Here is an 18580-nt window from a genome sequence, read left to right as displayed (position 1 = left end):
GTTGCGCTTCCAGTCTGGGCGAGCGTGGGGCGCTACCTCTTCAGGCCTGAAAGCACAGCGGCGGGCAAACCGCAGCCGGAACCTCAGGACTCGGCCAGAACCGGAGGAAAACCCCGCGCCCAGCTTGACGTTGCTAGGCAGCTCTGGGAGGCGGCTGGTGACTGAAGTCCAGGGCCTGGCCCCGCCCCATTGCCCTTTCTCATCTCATTGGTCGTCTTCTTCGTGGCCCCGCCCCCAAATGCAAGCGCTAAAACTCTGCGCCTCTCAGGTGTTCCACCCCGGCGGGCGCGCCATGACGTCACGTCCGGCGGCGGCGACGGCGGCGTCTCCGCTCCGTGCTGTCTGCCGGGTGCTTACGCCGCGGGCAGTTGGCGGGTGGGGCTGTGGAGTGGACGCGTCTGGAATCTGTGGGGCCGGCGCAGGGAGGACCGGCCCGGGTGAGAAGGGCGGAGCGCGAGCGAGAGAGGGAAGGGCTGCGGCCGCCTTATGTCCGGCCGCTCGGGAGCCGTGGGAGCGGCGTGGGCTTCGCTCACCTGTCGGCAGCCGCCGCCCTCCCCTGCCGCGGGTCCTCTCGCTGTGCAAGGCCGATCAGTTCGTGCTGATCCGCTGCTCCTTCCCCCTAACTTTAATCCCTTCCATCAGCGCCCCTTGACTACCCTGCCCTGGGTCCCACCAAGCCATTCCTCGTCCCCCCACCTAGTCCCCTTGCGCTCCCGCCACCCACTCTCTGGCCAACCCTACGATGGGCTGCTCACCTGACCCCCGCCCCCGGGGAAGCTTTCAGTCTGTTCCTGTCTCTGCATGCACACTCTAGTCTCCATCTGAGCTCTCGTGGTGCTAAATGTGACGCTGAGTCGAAGCCACCCGCCCTCTCCCACTTGGCAAATCTAAGGGCTTTCTCTTTTACCCCTGGGTCCTGCTGGCCAGGATGTCACTTCTGCCTTCCTCCCCTCCAGACAGATCATGGATGGTTCCTTCATCCAGCACAGCGTGAGGGTCCTGCAGGAGCTCAACAAGCAGCGGGAGAAGGGCCAGTACTGCGACGCCACCCTGGCCGTGGGGGGCCTGGTGTTCAAGGCCCACTGGAGCGTCCTCGCCTGCTGCAGCCACTTCTTTGAGAGCCTCTATGGGGTTGGCTCCGGGGGCAGCGTGGTCCTCCCTGCTGGCTTCGCTGAGATTTTTGGCCTCTTGTTGGACTTCTTCTATACTGGCCACCTCGCCCTCACGTCAGGGAACCGGGACCAGGTGCTCCTGGCCGCCAGGGAGCTGTGCGTGCCAGAGGCTGTGGAACTGTGCCAGAGCTTCAAGCCCAAAACCTCGGCGGGACAGGCACCAAGTGTCCAGAGTGCGCTCGCCAAACCTGCCCCCCAGGATATGAGCAGCCACCCCGAGGAGCTAGCAGGCATGGAGGAAGAGGAAGCTTCCGGGGCTGTGGGTCAAGTCCCCAGGGATCAGGAGCCCGGCGGCAGCACCAGCCCGCCCAGGCCCCAGCTCGGTCTCCCTGCTCCGATTGGGAGCCCGTCCCTGCGTGGGACACTCAAGCAGGCCCTGAAGCTTTGTCCCCCAGAGGACAAGGAGCCCGAGGATTGCAAAGTGCCCCCAAGGCCCTTCGAGGCTCAAGGCGCCCAGCTGCAGGGCAGGAGTAATGAGGTACTGGGTGCAGGGTGCTGGGAATGGGGAAGTGGGTGTCGGGGGAAGAGATTGACGCTTTTCTGGCATAAGCTGGACCCCAGGGTAGAATCTCTGTTACGTGGGTTAAAAACAGGCTTTTGCCAAACACAGGAAGCTGGCCTTGCCCTGCGCTCAGCTGTCCGTGGCTGCCAGCTTCTTGGCGTGGAGTGGGCGGCACCAGGGTTGCAAGTGTTTCCCCAGGGTAGTGAAATCCAGCCACTTCCAGTTCCCGCAATAGAGCCCCTGCCTCCGAGTGCGAGATCCTGATGCGGCCCCCCTGGGGGCCCTGACGGGAACAGGCACAGGCGTGGGGGCTGGTCTGGGGATGTGCCCGGGTGGGCCTTGGGATGGAACTGGATGGGGCTGGCTGCAGCCACCCAGGGGCCCTGCTGCTTAACGGGGTGACGTGCGGCCGCCTCCTGCCTCTTCTCTAGTGGGAAGTGGTGGTTCAAGTTGAGGATGACGGGGATGGCGACTGTGTTTCTGAGATGGAGACTGTGCTGACCAGGAGGAAATCGAACGTCCTCAGAAAACCCTGTCCTGCCGAGCCAGCCCTGAGCGCAGGCGCCCTGGCAGCCAAGCCCCCTGAGAAGAGAAAAGGTAGAGCGGTGCCCGTTGAATGCCCCACGTGTCATAAAAAGTTCCTCAGCAAATACTACCTGAAAGTCCACAACAGGTAAACACTCTGTTTTTCTATTTGCTTCTCCTGTCTGCCATTCCCATGTTGGGGGAGGGGGCCTGTGCTCCCCACTTCCAGGTCATGTAGGGCCAGCGGCTCTGTCTCAGACCCACATGATAAGGGAGCGAGAAGCTAGCCTTGGGTCGGATCCCTTCCTCCCTCCTCCTGTGGGCCCTCGGGTTGGAGAGGGTTTGTGTACGTCTGTCAGCAGCTCCGCCCCCTGTGAACCTTGACCTCCAGCTGGCTTCTGCCAAGGGGATGGGGGAAGCCCCTGATGCCACTAATGGCCCGTGGGGGCTTTGGGCCAAGATGGTAACTGGTAGGATTGGTGCTGCCTGGGATTCTGGGGGATCTAGTCCTGGGATGTCAGTGGAGCATAAGAGACCGTTTGGCTCAAGCTGTAGTGTCCACTAAGGAAACCGGATGCCACAGGAGCTGCTGTAACGGAAAGTAAAAGTGAGCAGTTAAATGATGTCAGTCCCTCAGACGTGCCAGCCACATTCCGAGCTCAGCCCCCCCATGTCGCTGCTGCCGCGTTGGGCGGCACAGGCATGGAGCGTTCCCATCGCTGCTGGGGCTTCTCTTGGAGGGCGCTGCTCCAGGTTCTCCAGGGTCCCGGGGATGGCACCTAGGTGACCTGCCATCCAGCCCTGCCACTCCCTAGCCCAAGACATCACTGGTCCACCATGCTGCAATTTCTGGCCAGATTGGGCCACATGGGTTTCCTCAGTGTGACACTCCGGGAAGCACTGGCGACCGGCAGAGTTGGAGGAGGGAGGAGGAAGGGACCTGTTCACCCTCTGCTTTGGGGCAGCTGCTGCCAGCGCAGTCTTTGGGGAAGTCCAGTGTGGGAGACACCCTGGGTGACCGCATCTGCCTGGTCACTCCCCCGTGTAAGCACTGGCCCATCCCCCCGTGGGCTGCAGGAGTGATGGCCACCTGAGGTCCTTGGGCTGGAACAGGACAGCCTGTGCGGTGGCAGAGGACGAGAGGAGCGGGCAGGTTGCAAGAGCTGCCGGTGCCTCTCACAGGCTCCGAGGTGAGCAGATCCTGCCAGTAGCAGACGAGCCCGTTCTGGGTGCTCGGATCCTTAGTGAACAAAACCAAGAGGCCTTTGGGACCCTGCCTTCCACTGGGGCAGCCCAGACTGCCGCCTGCCAGACCAGTCCCTTCGCAAGTGGAGGTGGGAAGTCACAGAGAGGAAGGGACAGCAGCGCCAGCCCGGGGAGCTCCGGGACGGGTCAGTTGTAGTTGGGAAGGAAGATTTGAGCAGCTCCAAGCAGGTGAGGACGCTCACCGACTGGAAGCTGGGGAGAGCGTTCAGGCTGAGAGAGGAGCCAGAGCAGGGGCCATGGGGTGGGGTGGGCCAGTGGGTTGGCGGACACTATGGCAGAGAGACCTGGGGAGTGAGGCCAGCAAGGTAGGGGGCGTGGCAGCTGTACCCCCCAGGCCCCCAGGCCTTTTCTCAGGTGGAAATAAGAGGCGTTGGGGGTCCTCAGATCTGCCTGCTTACGGTTCCTATGATGGCTGACGTGTAAAGCTGCCAGGAGGCTGGTGTGGGCCCAGGCAGGAGGCTCAGGCCAGGCCCAGGGCCCGGTGTGGCCCCTCGGGGGTGGCCGGAGGGGAGGCGCCAGTGGTCAGCTATGGCCACAGTTTTGAAGGTGGAGCCCACGGCAGCTCCGGGCAGATTGAGTGGTTTCTCCAGGGAATGTGGGCCCAGGGATTGTTTCTGCCTCAGAGAGATGGGCACGGCCCCGGGGCTGGGGCTGGGCTGGAGCTGGGCGGGAGGAAGGGTTCCCTCTCCACCTGCAGGTTCACCAGCTGCGTGGGGAGCCGCTGGGAGCGGAGGGGGCACTGGGTGAGGATGAGGCGGGAAGTCGCTCAGCCCACACCCCGTGGCTTCTGGCAGGAAACACACTGGGGAGAAGCCCTTCGAGTGCCCCAAGTGTGGGAAGTGCTACTTTCGGAAGGAGAACCTCCTGGAGCACGAAGCCCGGAATTGTATGAACCGCTCAGAGCAGGTACGTGGCTGGCCCAGGTGCTTGTGGGCGGGGCATGTGGCCTCCGTCCTGCCCCCGGGAGGGGCCCGCAGACTTAGATGGGACGGTCAACGCGAGAGCTGCGTGGTTCTTGGATGCCGTCAAGTTGGCTGCCTGGTATTACAGGTGGGGACACAGGTCCCAAGAGTGGAAGGGACAGCCCAGGAGGCATTTGGGGTTTGCCTGCCCGGCCCCTGGGCTTTGGAGAGGGGGTACCTTGGTGGGGGGCTGCCTGCTCGGAAAGGCCACCTGGCCACTCCCTTCACCCCCTGGCGGGCCATGTGGCGGGGCAGCCACATCCTGCCCTTGTCTTCCTAGAGGCCTGTTGCCAGGCCAGGGCGGCAGGGAAGGCCGTGGGCCCTGCCCCCAGCCTGCCGGGCCTCAGCGGGGCCTGGTGTGGAGGGTTTGAACAGTCAGGTCAGGGCAGGCAGATTACGTGTTGCCCTCTCCCACCCTAGCGGCCCCCTCCTCGGGCAGACTCCTCCCAGCAGCGAGTGGAAGCCCGGGCAGAGGCCCCGCTGATGCCGGCCCCGCTTGCCCCTCACACTGCCAGGTCTTCACGTGCTCCGTGTGTCAGACGACCTTCCGCCGGAGGATGGAGCTGCGGGTGCACATGGTGTCCCACACAGGGGAGATGCCCTACAAGGTCAGGCTCGGCCTGTCCCCGGGGCCGTGGGCCAAGGGGCAGCCCCAGGATCCCTCCCCCTGGGTGCCTCCCCCTTGCAGCTTCAAGGAGCCCCGCCTTCCCTGCCCATCCAGTGCCCCACACCTTCAGGCTGGGCCACTGGTCCTTTTTGGGCCCTTGTTTCTTTCCATAGAGGGCAGGCTCAGCATCCCTGCGGGTAGGGCATGGGGCGCCTTCCCAGCACGTGCGTCACCCAGGTCACGGGGCCTTCCAGTGTCTCCGGCTGGGCCCTGCCCTCTGTCCTCCCCCCCAGCCCAGGGGTGGCCGGGCTATGGTGCGGGCTGCCTCAGGTGCCTGCGGCCTTGTCTTCCAGTGCTCCTCCTGCTCCCAGCAGTTCATGCAGAAGAAGGACTTGCAGAGCCACATGATCAAGCTGCACGGAGCTCCCAAGCCCCACGCTGTGAGTGCGCGGCGGTGCCCAGGGCTGGGCCAGCGCTCAGACGCTGGGACTGTCGCTGCTCCAGGGGTGGCTGTGTGGTTTCTGCCATGAGGGGTGTCCCAGGGGGTGCGGGCTCCTGGGCAGCCCCGCCTGCCTCACCCTGCTCCCTCTGTCCGGTCCCTTCTGCCCCAGTGTCCCACCTGTGCCAAGTGCTTCCTGTCCCGGACAGAACTGCAGCTGCACGAGGCTTTCAAGCACCGCGGAGAGAAGCTGTTTGTGTGTGAGGAGTGTGGGCACCGGGCCTCGAGCCGGAACGGCCTGCAGATGCACACCAAGGCCAAGCACAGGTTGGGGTTGGCCCGTCTTCCCCCAGGGCCTGGCCCTGCGCCGGCTCCAGGCCAGCCAGTGGCCCGGCAGGCAGAGTGTGCTGACACACGGTCAGAGCGCACGCCCCGAGTGTGGTGCCTGCAGGGGCCGCAGGGGGCCGAGCAAGTTTGCCAGGCAGCTGGGGGGAGGGGAGTCCAGGCTAAGACAAGGCCCTGTGCCTCCCTGGGCAGGAGTTGGTGTCCCCTTGCTGGCACTGCCCAGGCCCTCCTTCCCCAGGCCGCTCATCGAAGCCTCGGCCCCTCCGCAGTGGCTCAGGCGGCTGGCTCAGGCCTCGCTGTTTCCTTGGCTCGGGGCCTGGGGGGCTCTCGGCTGCAGTGCAGTGAAGGGGGCCCCTTCCCTCGGTGATGGCCTCTGTGTCCCCCACCCGGACAGGAACGAGAGGCCCTACGTCTGTGAGTTCTGCAGCCACGCCTTCACCCAGAAGGCCAACCTCAACACACACCTGCGCACACACACGGGCGAGAAGCCCTTCCAGTGTCACCTCTGTGGCAAGACCTTCCGCACCCAAGGTGAGGCCGGCCTGCCCTCCCTGTCCCGGGCCGGGGACCCGCCTCTGACCCTCGTCTCGCCCCACAGCCAGCCTGGACAAGCACAACCGCACCCACACTGGTGAGCGGCCCTTCAGCTGTGAGTTCTGCGAGCAGCGCTTCACCGAGAAGGGGCCCCTGCTGAGGCACGTGGCCAGCCGCCACCAGGAGGGCCGCCCCCACTTCTGCCAGATCTGTGGCAAGACCTTCAAAGGTACCTCACCCCTCCTTCCCTGCAAGCCCTGGCAGAGGAGAGGGCCCGGCGTCTGCATTGCTTGTCCACCGGAGCCGGGGGGGTGGTCTCCACTGGGAGAGGCCGGGCGGCCGGGGCTGTCACACGCTCCTCGGCAGCGACCTTCCTCGGGCAGCGACCTTCCCGCCGGCGGGTCTCCCAGTCCCCATGGAAGGTCTGGGGGCTGCTATCCAGCAGTGCTAACGGAGCAGGGCTCCCTTATTTAATCCTCGCCTCAAGCGGAGGGGGTGGCAGCTCCCGGGTCCTGTGCAGTAGTGACCTCGGGAGGCACTGTAGGTGGCAGGGCTCCAAGCGGCGGTTGGAAACCCGGAGGACTCCCAGCTCAGGGCAGGACCCCGTCACTTCCCCGTTTCCCGCCCTGCTAATGCCTCTCCTGCGGGCCCCTCCCCTCCTTAGCCGTGGAGCAGCTGCGTGTGCACGTCCGGAGGCACAAGGGCGTGAGGAAGTTCGAGTGCACCAAGTGTGGCTACAAGTTCACCCGGCAGGTAGGCCTGGGGTCACCTCCTCCTCCCCACCTCGGGCCTCCCAGCCCAGCCCTGAGCCCCCCAACTCCTAGGCCCACCTGCGGAGGCACATGGAGATCCATGACCGCGTGAAGGACTACAACCCGCGGCAGCGAAAGCTCCGGAACCTGGTCATCGAGGATGAGAAGGTGGTGGTGGTAGCGCTGCAGCCGCCCGCCGAGCTGGAGGTGGGCTCAGCTGAGGTCATCGTGGAGTCCCTGGCCCAGGGCGGCCTGGCCTCCCAGCTCCCTGCCCAGAGACTGTGCGCGGAGGAGAGCTTCCCGGGCGTCATGGAGCCCTCGCTGCTCATCACAGCTGCCATTCCCGAGGACTGTGACTCGTAGCCTCCACCACAGCCCCGTGCCCCGCCCCCAATAAACCACATGGCTTCACACTCGCTCACTCGTTTCAGCCCGTCCAGCAGCCTGTCCCCAGGTGCCGCCAGGCTGCGCTTTCCCAGCCCCTAGAGGACCCTCTGCACCTGAGCCTAGCCCTTCCCACCTGGTCAGACCTCAGCAGAGGACACCCTGGTGGAGAATTTTGGGGCCAAGCCTGTGGCCCAGGACGCAGTCATCTGTCTCCCATCCCTCGTTCAGTTGGTTGTAGCATGGGAGCAGATCCCACAGGAACATGCTTCCCTGAGCCCTGGGGTCAGCCAGTCCCCCCGCCCCCCTGCCACCGGCCTCACGGGTTCAAGACTCCCGCCCAGGGAGAGTGCAGCTGAGCATGATGGGCCTGAGGAGGCCGGCTCGTGGCTAAGCAAGTTCTGGACCCTGCTGGCCGCACACCACTGAGAGGAAAGGGCCCAAGGTGGGTTAGGTTGTCCAGGAGGCCTGGGCGCAGACAAGGCCAGCCGAGTGTGAGAGGTCCCTGCTCCTGTGACATGGGGACAGGAGTGGGTGCTGCTCCTCATGGTGCGGGAGGCGTTATTAGCGCTGCCCTGGGGCAAGTTACTAACAGCTTCATTCCGTCTTTTATGGAATTACTAACAGTACACGCTTCATAGATGAGATTAAGGGAGAGAGCCCCCGTTTTGCTATCACTGCTAGACAGCAACCCCCCAGACCTTCCCTGGGCTGGGGCTGCTCTCAGGACGGCTCACCCTTTCCTTGGGTTCAGAAGGGCCTGCGTTTCAGCAGAGCCGAGTGCTTCTGGGCCCCAGGAATCAGTCCTTCCCGGGCACCCCCACCCAGGCCCCGGTTCACCCACTGCAGAGAGGATCAGGCTGGACTGGGGGAGGGGCGGGGCGGGTGCCCACAGGCAGGCAGGGAGGCTGCCTGCAGCAGGTGGGGCCCGGACACCCGCCAGCTGAGTCCTCACACCTCATGGCCTCTCCTCCACTTCACACCTTGTAGTCATTCAAGATGAGAAAGGGCCTGGAAAACTCTGCCCCTGGCCTTAGCATGAGCCCTGGCGTGGCTCACTCGGCCCCTCGCCCAGCACCGGACCGCCTCACACGTGTGGCCTCCCAAGGTGCCAACAGAGTAAAGCCAACGACACCAAGTGTATAGGAAACATTTTTATTTCAAAAAGTATTCAAGGCGCCCTAAAACTGCAGCATTCTGGACGGGACATTTGCCTCCAGAACAGACAATAAATACGCACACCCACCCGCCCTCTGGGCTGGCCCTGGGTGCCAACGGGGGAGGGTGACTAGAGTCATAAATACAGAATAGTCAGGTCAGCATCCAATGCCATCCCCGAGCTCCCATAACTTAATGTCTTGGAGACTGATACAAGGGTGTGCACCCCACACAGTCCCACCCCGGCCCCCAAGTCAGTGTACATTCATCTGCGAGTGGTGGGGGCTTCCCAGGCTGAACCCCGTGCCGGGGGGGCCCCAGGGCAGGGAGCACACATCTGAAGGCTCGTTCTGATCCCCAGACCCCTACATGCCCTCCCACGGTGCCTGACTCAGTGGGGACGACCCATGGGGATGGCAAGGGTTGGCTGTGAGCTGTGGCCGCCCAGCAGGTGTCTGGAACACGAGATCTAACCCACCGCGATGACCACACACAGCAGGGCCCAGCCAGCGGCCCTGGAGGCCACAGGCTTCCTCCCAGAACCGGTGCCACTGGCCAACGAAAGGGTCTGCAGTGGCATTTATGAAGTGACGCTCACCCTTTCTTCCGGTGAGAACATATGGAAACGGCCGCTCAGCAAACATCTCAATTTAACGCATGAGAAAACGCAAATACCTTCCTCACTGGACAGGAGACCAACTCCAGCAAAGCTGCGCCGGGGGCCTGAGGGACAAGCCCACGCAATCCACGAAAATGCTCACACTCCCGAAGAAACGTGCCCTGAGCCCAGGGGCTCCGACCTCCTGGATCCCACCCCCAACCCCACCCTGCAGAGGCCAGCGGACAGATCACAAATCACTAGCCCTGGCTCCCACCGCCTCTTAAAGCCAAACTGCCTTTCAAACCACGAAGCCACACTGCCTGGGGCTGCTTCTGAGGCAGGATTCCTGAGGCAGGATTCCTGACCACAGGCGAGGGCACTGTCCGCCTGGCTGGGCTTCGAAGACCAGCTCCCAGCGCCTCCCGGAAGGAGCCCGCCCTTGCACCTGCAGGCTCCTACCCTCTTGCATTGGGTCAAACTTGGAGAGGCCTCCGAGCCAGGGCGGAGGGCAGAGGACCGACAACATGCCAGCTGGTGGGGTGGGTGGGCAGGGACACCAACATCAGGCGCATGGAGACACACTCAGCAGGCCCCTCTGGGCTCCTCCCAGGCCACACCAGTCCCACCACCCTGCGTCCCTGGGCCTGAGCTCAGCTGCTGGAGGCCCCTCCCTGTGGGGATGTTTCTGTGTGTGACCCCCTTCATCCGGGGAGACGGCGCCCGGGATGCAGCCATCGCCCGCCTGATCCCCAGTGCGGCCTGCGGGAAGGCAGCCTCGGCCACTCTGACCCCCTCCACTCATGCCCCAGAGGCTCTCCTCCCCCGAGGTGGGTGCAAGGGGGTGACAGTGGCGAGGTGGGGGTGCAGGGGTGGTGGCCTGTGGGAGCCAGACACGCGTCGGTGAGGAGGCAGCTCTTCCTGGGCCAAGGGAGGGCCGTTCACAACTGGCGCCGACCCCGCAGCTGTGACTCGGGTCTAGATGCAGAGGGTCCCGCTGTCGGACCCTGAGGCTTGCTCGGCAGCCCAAGAGCCGGGTTCCGCCTGGTGAGCCCCACCTGTCCTCAGGCACGAAGGAGGGGGTCGCCGCCCCCGAGGTGCTGGGTTACTGCATCGAGGCCCTCCCTGGGCCAGGCCGGGGCTAGTGCAGCTCCTGGGGGTGCTCCGGTGGCCGCCGGGGCTGGCCCACGTCCATGTCGCCAGTGCTACTGTCTAGCTCAAAGCCACGTCCACCCAAGGGCGTCTGGGGCATGAACTGGCGGAAGATGCTGACGCTGCCGTGCCAGAAGGTGGGCTCCGGGAGCCGCCCCACCACGCTCCAGGCCCGAGTCTCAGGGTCATAGGCTTCTACCACATCCGAGAGTTCAAACGTGTTGTCATACCCGCCCGAGACGTACAGCTTCCCTCCGAGGACGGCCAGGCTGCCTCCCACGTGCACCTGTGGGTCAAGGGCGACAGGTGAGTGGCGGCCAGTAGCCAGGGCCTGGCAGAGCCCCCGCAGTCCCTCTCCATGGAGAAGGCGCCTGGGACCCTCAGGAGGGGCGGCCGCGACACTTCAGGAAGTGACGCTGGGAGCCAGGACCGCCAGCACCCTTCCTGCACCCCACCTCGGAAAAGGGGCTCCCCGCCCAGGCCCTGCGGTGGTCAGGGGGCTGCAGAGGCGCCGAGTCTCCCTGGGAGCAGCACCGGCCTCTACGGCAGGTGAGACCGGTCTTCCCACCTTCCAGACGGGGAACTGAGCCTCTGGGAGGACCCGAGACTAAGCTCCGAGCCACAAGGCTGGGCCATCACCTTCCTCATGTTTTTTTTAAAATATATTTTATTGATTTTTTTTTTTTTTTTTTTTACAGAAAGGAAGGGAGAGGGATAGAGAGTTAGAAACATTGATGAGAGAGAAACATCGATCAGCTGCCTCCTGCACACCCCCTACTGGGGATGTGCCCGCAACCAAGGTACATGCCCTTGACCGGAATCGAACCTGGGACCCTTCAGTCCGCAGGCCGACGCTCTATCCACTGAGCCAAACCAGTTAGGGATCTTCCTCATGTTTGCTATGAGTATGTGTAGCTCACTTTGGGGAAAAACATAAAGTTAATTTCTTAAGGATAAAGATATCAAGCTGTGATGTAAACTGTGGCATGTGCCACTCAGAGGTACCCTGAGAGCAGGTGTGGAAATGTTAAGGAAGACAAAAAAGATGCAGGTGGGGTAGGTGGGTCTGGGACTAAGGAAATTTGCCCGAGTGGCCAAATGCTGCCACTACCTCCTGGCTCCATGACACTATCAGGCTCGGCACCTCACTCCTCAACTCGCAGAGAAAAGGGGAGACCCGATCAGGCAACAGCACCAGCACCCTGTGGGTGCCCTGCTCAGTAAGTACATTACCAAGGTCAGCCCCCAAAGACCTCGTCTGACCTTGTCCCCTCTGTTGTCAACTCGCTCACTGGCACCAGCCACACTGAGCTGAGACCTTGTTCTAGGAACCAGGCTCGCCCTGCCCCAGGGCCTTTGCACGTGCGGTCTCTGGTGGACACTCCTCCCCAGTGTGCTCTGTGCCTCAGGGCGGCCTGTGCTTCTTCCGCAGGCAGACTTACCTGATTCATAGATGGGATCTTGTCCCATTCGTTCTTCGTGGGGTTATACACATCCACCTCGGCGGAGTCGTCCCTGTGGAGGGGAGGAGGAGAGTGGGTGGGAGGGGCTGCAGAGGAGGGTCCTCCAAGCCCCTCACCTTTGGGGACTTCTTTGGTGCCATCTGACAGCCCATTACCTGTAGAGAGCGCCTGGGAAGGCACATGGGCATTTCTTTAATTATTGGCAGCTGAAGCCAGTGGTCTTGGCAAAGCCACATCCTGGAAACACGCTTTGCCAAAAGGCAGGAGTGTTGTCAGCTTGACCTTCAGCCCAGGTGCCAGGGGGAGGGTTTCATTATCTAAATCCAGCCAAGCACCAGGAATGAATACGACTCGGGCCCACCCAAGAATGCACATAATCTCCTTTGTCTTGACCCGGGGTCCTCAAACTACGGCCCTCGGGCCACATGCAAATATAAATACTGTATTTGTTCCCGTTTTGTTTTTTTTACTTCAAAATAAGATATGTGCAGTGTGCATAGGAATTTGTTCATAGTTTTTTTTAAACTATAGTCCGGCCCTCCAACGGTCTGAGGGACAGTGAACTGGCCCCCTGTTTACAAAGTTTGAGGACCCCTGGTCTTGACTGTTAGTAAAACTTCCTGTTTTTTGCTGTATAAAATAAACACGCTGTATTGGCTCTGGGCCCCTGTCCCTGTCTCTCCATCAGAGGACAGTGGTCCCACCCAGCCCCAGCTTTTTCCTTCCACCTCTTTGTCTCTTTCTTTCATTTTCTCAATCCCCAGCCGCCCCTACTCAGGAACCAGACCTATCTCTGGCCGCGGAGAAGAGAGACATATTTATAATTACCTAGTTGGACTCTAGCCCTGATTTCAGGCCCCACCCCTACCTCTGGCCTGGGTTCTGAGGCCAGAAGCCAACCTTCCTCCCTAAACCCTCAGGTGCCTAACCCTTTCCCCAGCACCCAGCACCCAGCAGGAACCCACTGCCCTCCCCTCGCTGCAGCCACACTGGCTTCAGAACTTGAACTTATCAGGGTTCTTCCCACCCGCCTCCTACTCGACTTGGACCTGGGCCACCTCTTCAGGACAGTCTTCCGTGGCCGACCACCCTATCGCGCACCCCCACGCGGCCCGGACCGATCCTCGACCACCGCCTCACCTCTGCTGTCAGCCCCTACCCACCCCGTTCACTGTGCGTCCTCAGCGCACAGCAGGGGAACCACGGCAACAGGAAGGAAGGTGCCCCCAAGCTACCCTTCCCCTTGGGGTCACCCTTATTAAAGGCTCCAAGGCACAGCCTTGAAAAGCAAAGACTCTCCCCAAAACAGTAGAATGACCACAGACAAGGCGTCGGCAGGTGGGCCAGACAGTGAGTACGTGAGGCCCTGCACTAGCAGCCACGGGCACCTGTAGAGAGGGGCTGGCTGGTGGCAATCCAGCTCACTCACGGACCCCAGAAGTCTGCCATTTCACACTTTTCACGTCAGAAAACGGTACTCTTGCCCGGCCGGTGTGGCGCAGTGGTTGAGCACTGACCCAGGCACCAGTCAGGACACATACCCGGGTTCGGGCTCGATCCCCATAGGGGGTGCGCAGGAGGCAGCCAACTGATGTCTATGTTTCTCTCTCCCTCTCCCTTCCTCTCTCTGAAATGAATAGAAACATATTTAAAAACAAACAAAATAGCACTCTTGCTTTGATTTCCCCCCTCAAGCTACTTCAAAATGCAAAAGCCATTCCTACTTTGTGGCCCGTACATACCCTGGTAATTAATCCTGGAGCCAGCGGGCTGTCCACCCCGAGCAGGAACGCACACCCTACGGGACCAGGCGGGACAGTGCTGCCAGCCCCTTCCTCTGCAGGGCCCCGGCCAAGGAGCCGCTTAAATGGGGACCAAGGTGGACACGGCTGGGGGGGGGGGGCACAGCCAGGACAGGAGCAGGCATGGGATGCGCCCCAACACGGCAGCCGCCTCCCTGGGAAGACACCTTCAGGAGCTGCCCCATGGGTGGCGTTCCGAGCAGGGGGCATGTGGTCCATGGGGCACCAAAGGGCATGACAGGGTGGCTCTGTGACCAACAGTCAAGTGCATCAGACCAGGCGCTGCCTGCACTCAGGCGAGTCACGGCCGGACCCGAGGACAACCGGCTGCCTTTCCTGACCACTCACTCTCTCAGCTGGGCTGGGGCTGGGAGGCAGAGCTGCCCCCCACTTAGGTAAACCCTTACGAAGGCTAACAATGCGGAGGCACCCACGTGGGGCGGTTGGGTATCGACAAGTGACTGAGACCAGAAGGAGAGCGCAGACCCGGCCTTGGGCACACCTTGCCCTGGGACCACGGGGCGGAGGACATTCTCAAAGGCACGAAGCCTGGAGAGCCTGCGAGGCTGGCACGCTGATAAGTTGTATTTATAGCCTCTCCACCCCTCGGAAGACACCCACCCCGACTTCGGGGAGGGAGAGCTGGGGGAGGGGTCAGATGTGTCTGTAAGAGGACCCGGGGCTGGTGACATTCCAGGGCTTTCTCAGAGCCGCCCCCAGGCTCCTGCACACGGAGATGCCTGGCCCCTCGGCCACGTGCAAGCAAGGCCACCTGCCTGAATGCCCACCTGCCTGAATGCGCTCACCGGAAAGCCCGGGGAGAGGGGAGTGGCAGCTCAGATGGTTCGAGGCTTGGGGGAGGGGGGAGCTTCTGAGGCTCCCAATTCAAAGTCCCAGCCCAAAGGGGGACAGAGGGGACACAGGGGCGTGCTCCTGGTCCGTGTGTGCAGGACGGCTCCAGGCCAGGGAGGGGAGCAGCAGGGACACAGCGCACAGAGGCTGTGCGCAGTGGGCAGGGGGTGCTGGCCCCGGGATGCCCATTAGGCGGTGGCACGTGGCTGTGACTAGTCACCGAGACCTGCGGGTGCTGCCATGCTGCAGTGGCTCCACACGGGGACCTGGGCATTTTTGGTTCACACCTGGTGCGACCACGTGAAGCCTGTGGCAGTAAGTCCCCCACCCCTGCAGGCCTTTCGCCACCTGTGATAAGGGACGACAATGGGCCCCCTCCTCATGGAGGCCAACCATGCAAATGCCCGGCCCGGGAAGCAGGTGGCACAGCGCTCAGCGAGTCCAGGCCCCGGCCCCCAGCCCCCAGCGTGCGCTCCCACAGGCAGCAGCCTGCTCAGCACCAGCTCCCTCCCATCCAGAGCTGCTGCCGGTCCTTGGACAACAGCATTCGTTAGGCCAGAGTCATGGGCCCTCCCGGTGCCAGGCCAGGGGAGGGGACAGATCCAGAACCGGCAGACGCGCACTGGACACGAAAGAGGGGGCAGGCAGTCCAGCCAGCTGGCCGCAGGCCCCCTCCTGCCTGAGTGGGGTGGACACTCTGCTCGGTGAGCAAAGGGTCGTTCTGTCAAGACCACACGTTCCCCAAAGTCTCGAGTGTCCACATGGCGTCCCCTGGTCTGTTTAAGATTCAGAACCGCTCTCAGATGGCCAGGGTCCTTCCAGCGAAGGCCATGCGGGAGCAGCCGGGGCCTTCGGGGCTCCTCCAGGTGGGAGTCCAGGCAAAGGGCTCCTTTCATTTAGCGCCTAGAAGGTCCCTGGAAGGACCTCGCTCCACCACACCTGGGATCCCTTCACTACGAAAACCTGGAAGCCCCAGAAGCTGCCGTCAGAACAGAGGCTGCGGGTCAGAAAGACCAGCCCTGGACCCCACCCCGGCCTCGTCCATGCGGCAAGAACAGGGACGACGCGTTTCGCATGGGGCCTGGTGAGATCACGCCGTGGCCTTGGCCCCTGGGGACTCACCTGATGAAATACATGAGTCCGTTCAGAGTCACTGTCTTGGGGGCAAACGACCAGGGCGGAAGCTGGCCACAGGCCACCAGCGACCACAGGTCCGTGTCCGGGTCGTAGCACTGCATCACCATGGTCTCCTTGCCGGCCAGCGAGCCGATGGCGTAGAGCCGGCCGCGGCAGGCCGTGGTGGAGCAGTTGTCCATGGGGTAGGTCATGGGCTGCAGGGCCTCCCAGGAGTCGGTGGTGTGGTCGTAGCGCTCCGTGCTGTCCGCGGCCACCACGTACAGCAGCCCGTCCAGCACAGAGGAGCTGTGGTACTCGCGGGCCTTGAGCATGGGCGCCACCTCCGTCCACTCGTTCACGCTCGAGTTGTACCTCCACACGCAGTCGTACAGCCTGGAGCCATCGGACCCACCTGCCAGGACACGCACAGCAGAAGAGTCAGTCCCTGCCCGCTGGGGTGAGTCACCCACCGACGCCTTCCTGAACTCCCCAGAGGGCATCTCCAGGGGAGGAATGAACCTCCCCGGCTTTGATGTAAACACACGGCCTCCTGCACTGTAAATGCCCAGGCCAGGGGCTCCCTGCCGCGGCTAAAGCAATGCAGACGCTGACCGCTGCTCACCGCCCCTGAGACGAGAGGGCCGGGCTTCATGCCACAAAAACACCGCCAAATCTCTGCGGCCGAGCAAAGGCCCTGGGGCCACAATTCTAAGTAAACAACCTGGGTCTGGACCCCACGTACATGTCAAGCACCTCAACTGGACCAGGGCATCAGGTCTCAGAGTCGGTCCTCCTGGGGACACGGCACGGGAGTGGGATGCACAGGGGCTTGTTCACCAGTGTCCAGGCTGCCTGGCCACCCCCTAAGCAAGGCCGTGCAGAAACAGCGGAGAGAGAGGAAATCCACTTCATGCCACAGCAGGAGACCCAACACACAACGGAACGCCCGAGTGGACTTCCAGCTCCAGCTCCTGATTTAGGAAAAAGTCATCACGTTGTACAGACACAGGGCGGGGCAAAAGTGGGTTACAGTTGTATCCACTTTCCAACACAATAACTAATAAATAACACGAGAATAAACTTTCACACGCAGACAACTGTAAACCTACTTTTCCCCACCCGGTATACGCATACTCAGTTCTGTCTACATTTCAAAAAAGAACTGAAATAAAAAACATCAAAGCCCAAGGGCGCTGACTGTAATCATGAAGTAAACGAGTCCACCCAGGACCCAGGACCTCGCCTGACCCCAGGGCGAAGGGACCCCAGGGCCCAGGGGCTGCGTTCCCTGCCCCCGAGGCTGGCGCCACAGGCAGAGCAGACAGGACATTCTATCCGGCCCGGGGCCCTGAGCTTTTTAAAGGGAGAAAACAAGTCGGATAAATGTGTCCTCGTGCGGCGGGCCTTCTTCCTTCTAAGGGAGAACTGTGTGCCCGAGGCAGCTGAGGCGCTTTCTCTCCCGTGAAATCCCCGACAGGCAGCTGCTCGGAATGACGGCCACCTGTCTACACCCAGAGGATTAGCTGCTCAGCTGGGACATGTAGGCAGGGTGTGCGGGGTTAGGCCAGTCTGACCACTTTGGGGAGGGAGTTCCCCCGCCAGGCGTGGGGTGGGGGGCACGGTTCCCAAACGCAGGGCCAACCTCAGATGCAAAGGGGCCGATTCTGGGAGATGGCAGCAGAGGCTGGACCCCGAGCTGCAGGTCAGGAAGCTGTGGCCATGGAGTGGAGTGTGTCCTTAGGCTGGGATGCCTCCCACTTGTCAGCTCAGGGCCCGGCAGGGACACGGCCCGTCTCAGAGCTGACTTTCTCCCGTGTGCCAGGCCCAGCCCACGGCCTCACCGAGGGATCCCAGGCCTCAGCGGGCGGAGTGCACACCCAGCCGGCTTCTTTCCTTATATAGCCCTCGCGGAGACCACCCCTCCTCACCCCGCGAAAGGAGGTAGCCTCCTGTTGGAGCCAAGATTTATCCTCAATAAAAAATTTGGGAGAAGCCCAATGTGGACCCGCCCAGCGTGACTCGGCAGTGTTTTGGGGTTTGAGCCAAGTAACTGGAAGAAAACCTCTTAGCATGTGACTGTGTTTACAGTCATCGGGCAGAGAGCAGCCTAAACACCATGTGACCCACAGCTCAGCCCAGGTGCAAGGCCAAGGGAGCCTAGTCAAGGGTGACCAAATGCGAGCCTCAGCGGCCTTGGAGGCTGGGCCGGGAGAAATCCCCAGGAGGGGGGAATGGATGTCACAGGGCGTCGGCCCCAGGCCTGTCGCTGGACTCCCTAGGGAGAAGAGAAAGCACCCATTGTGGGGGGTGAATGCCCCGGTATCTCCCAACCAAATGGGGGGAGTGGCACTTCCTGGGGAAAAGAGTGGGCTCCCCAGACAGGGCCCGCAGCGCGGGACAGAAGCCCACAAACAGCCGTGTCCCGCTCACACAAGAGGCCCTTCTTCTAGGTCGAAAGTACAGGTTAAAGAGAACCGTAGTCCAGCTCGAGGGCCTCGAGGGGCAGGAGGCGCGGTCCCGGGTCCAGGTTCGGGACCAGGTTCGGTGGGTTTCTCGATAAGGTAGACTTGCTCCCGCAGGGGCGCAGGAGGCCAACCCCGGAGACCCCTGCCGGGGGGTCGGCCGGCTCGGAGTCCTCCCGACCAGCCCACTCACCCGTCACGTAGATGTCGTTGCCAAGCGCCACGATGCTGTAGCCCCCGCCCAGGTGGTCTGGGAACTCGGCCAGGTAGCGCCACTGGCCCGTCTGCGGGTTGTAGCAGTCGACGGTGACCAACTCGTCGCAGTCCTGGTCGCAGCCGCCCACGAGCACGAGGATCTCGGCGAGGCCGGTGGAGGGGCGCGGGCGCATGCGGGGGCAGGGCCCGCGGTCGTGGCGGTCGTAGCGCGCCGCCTGGAAGTCGCGCGCCTCGCGCAGCAGGCGCAGGCAGGGCGGGCAGCAGGCCACCAGC

The 18580-nt window shown here is 62.6% G+C and overlaps 2 protein-coding genes across 3 annotated transcripts; one reads left to right on the top strand and one right to left on the bottom strand.

Annotated features, from left to right (window-relative positions):
* Positions 1-302: 302 nt before the first annotated feature.
* ZBTB48 (zinc finger and BTB domain containing 48) lies at positions 303-7517 on the top strand. 2 transcript variants are annotated; one of them, XM_006106462.3, is made up of 11 exons: positions 303-437; positions 961-1650; positions 2106-2347; positions 4260-4371; positions 4943-5035; positions 5388-5474; positions 5646-5800; positions 6213-6349; positions 6417-6581; positions 7017-7105; positions 7177-7517. In XM_006106462.3, the coding sequence occupies exons 2-11, from the start codon at positions 964-966 to the stop codon at positions 7465-7467; spliced, it is 2058 nt and encodes a 685-aa protein (XP_006106524.1). In that variant the 5' UTR covers positions 303-437; positions 961-963; the 3' UTR covers positions 7468-7517. The 2 variants fall into 2 exon arrangements, with proteins under 2 accessions (XP_006106524.1, XP_006106523.1); XM_006106461.3 differs by having other exon boundaries at positions 957-1650.
* A 1110-nt stretch (positions 7518-8627) lies between these two features.
* Positions 8628-18579, bottom strand: KLHL21 (kelch like family member 21; the record flags this gene model as incomplete). The annotated part of the gene is made up of 4 exons (XM_006106464.2): positions 8628-10682; positions 11839-11911; positions 15636-16041; positions 18285-18579. Coding segments are annotated over 4 exons (1071 nt in total), but the record flags the coding sequence as incomplete, so codon positions are not given.
* Position 18580: the final 1 nt, after the last annotated feature.

This window comes from Myotis lucifugus, unplaced genomic scaffold (genome assembly GCF_000147115.1).
Source record: "Myotis lucifugus unplaced genomic scaffold, Myoluc2.0 scaffold_829, whole genome shotgun sequence".
NCBI classification, from domain to species: domain Eukaryota; kingdom Metazoa; phylum Chordata; class Mammalia; order Chiroptera; family Vespertilionidae; genus Myotis; species Myotis lucifugus.
The sequence above is the reverse complement of the archived record's forward strand: the minus strand, read 5'-3'. Positions and strand labels throughout refer to the sequence as shown.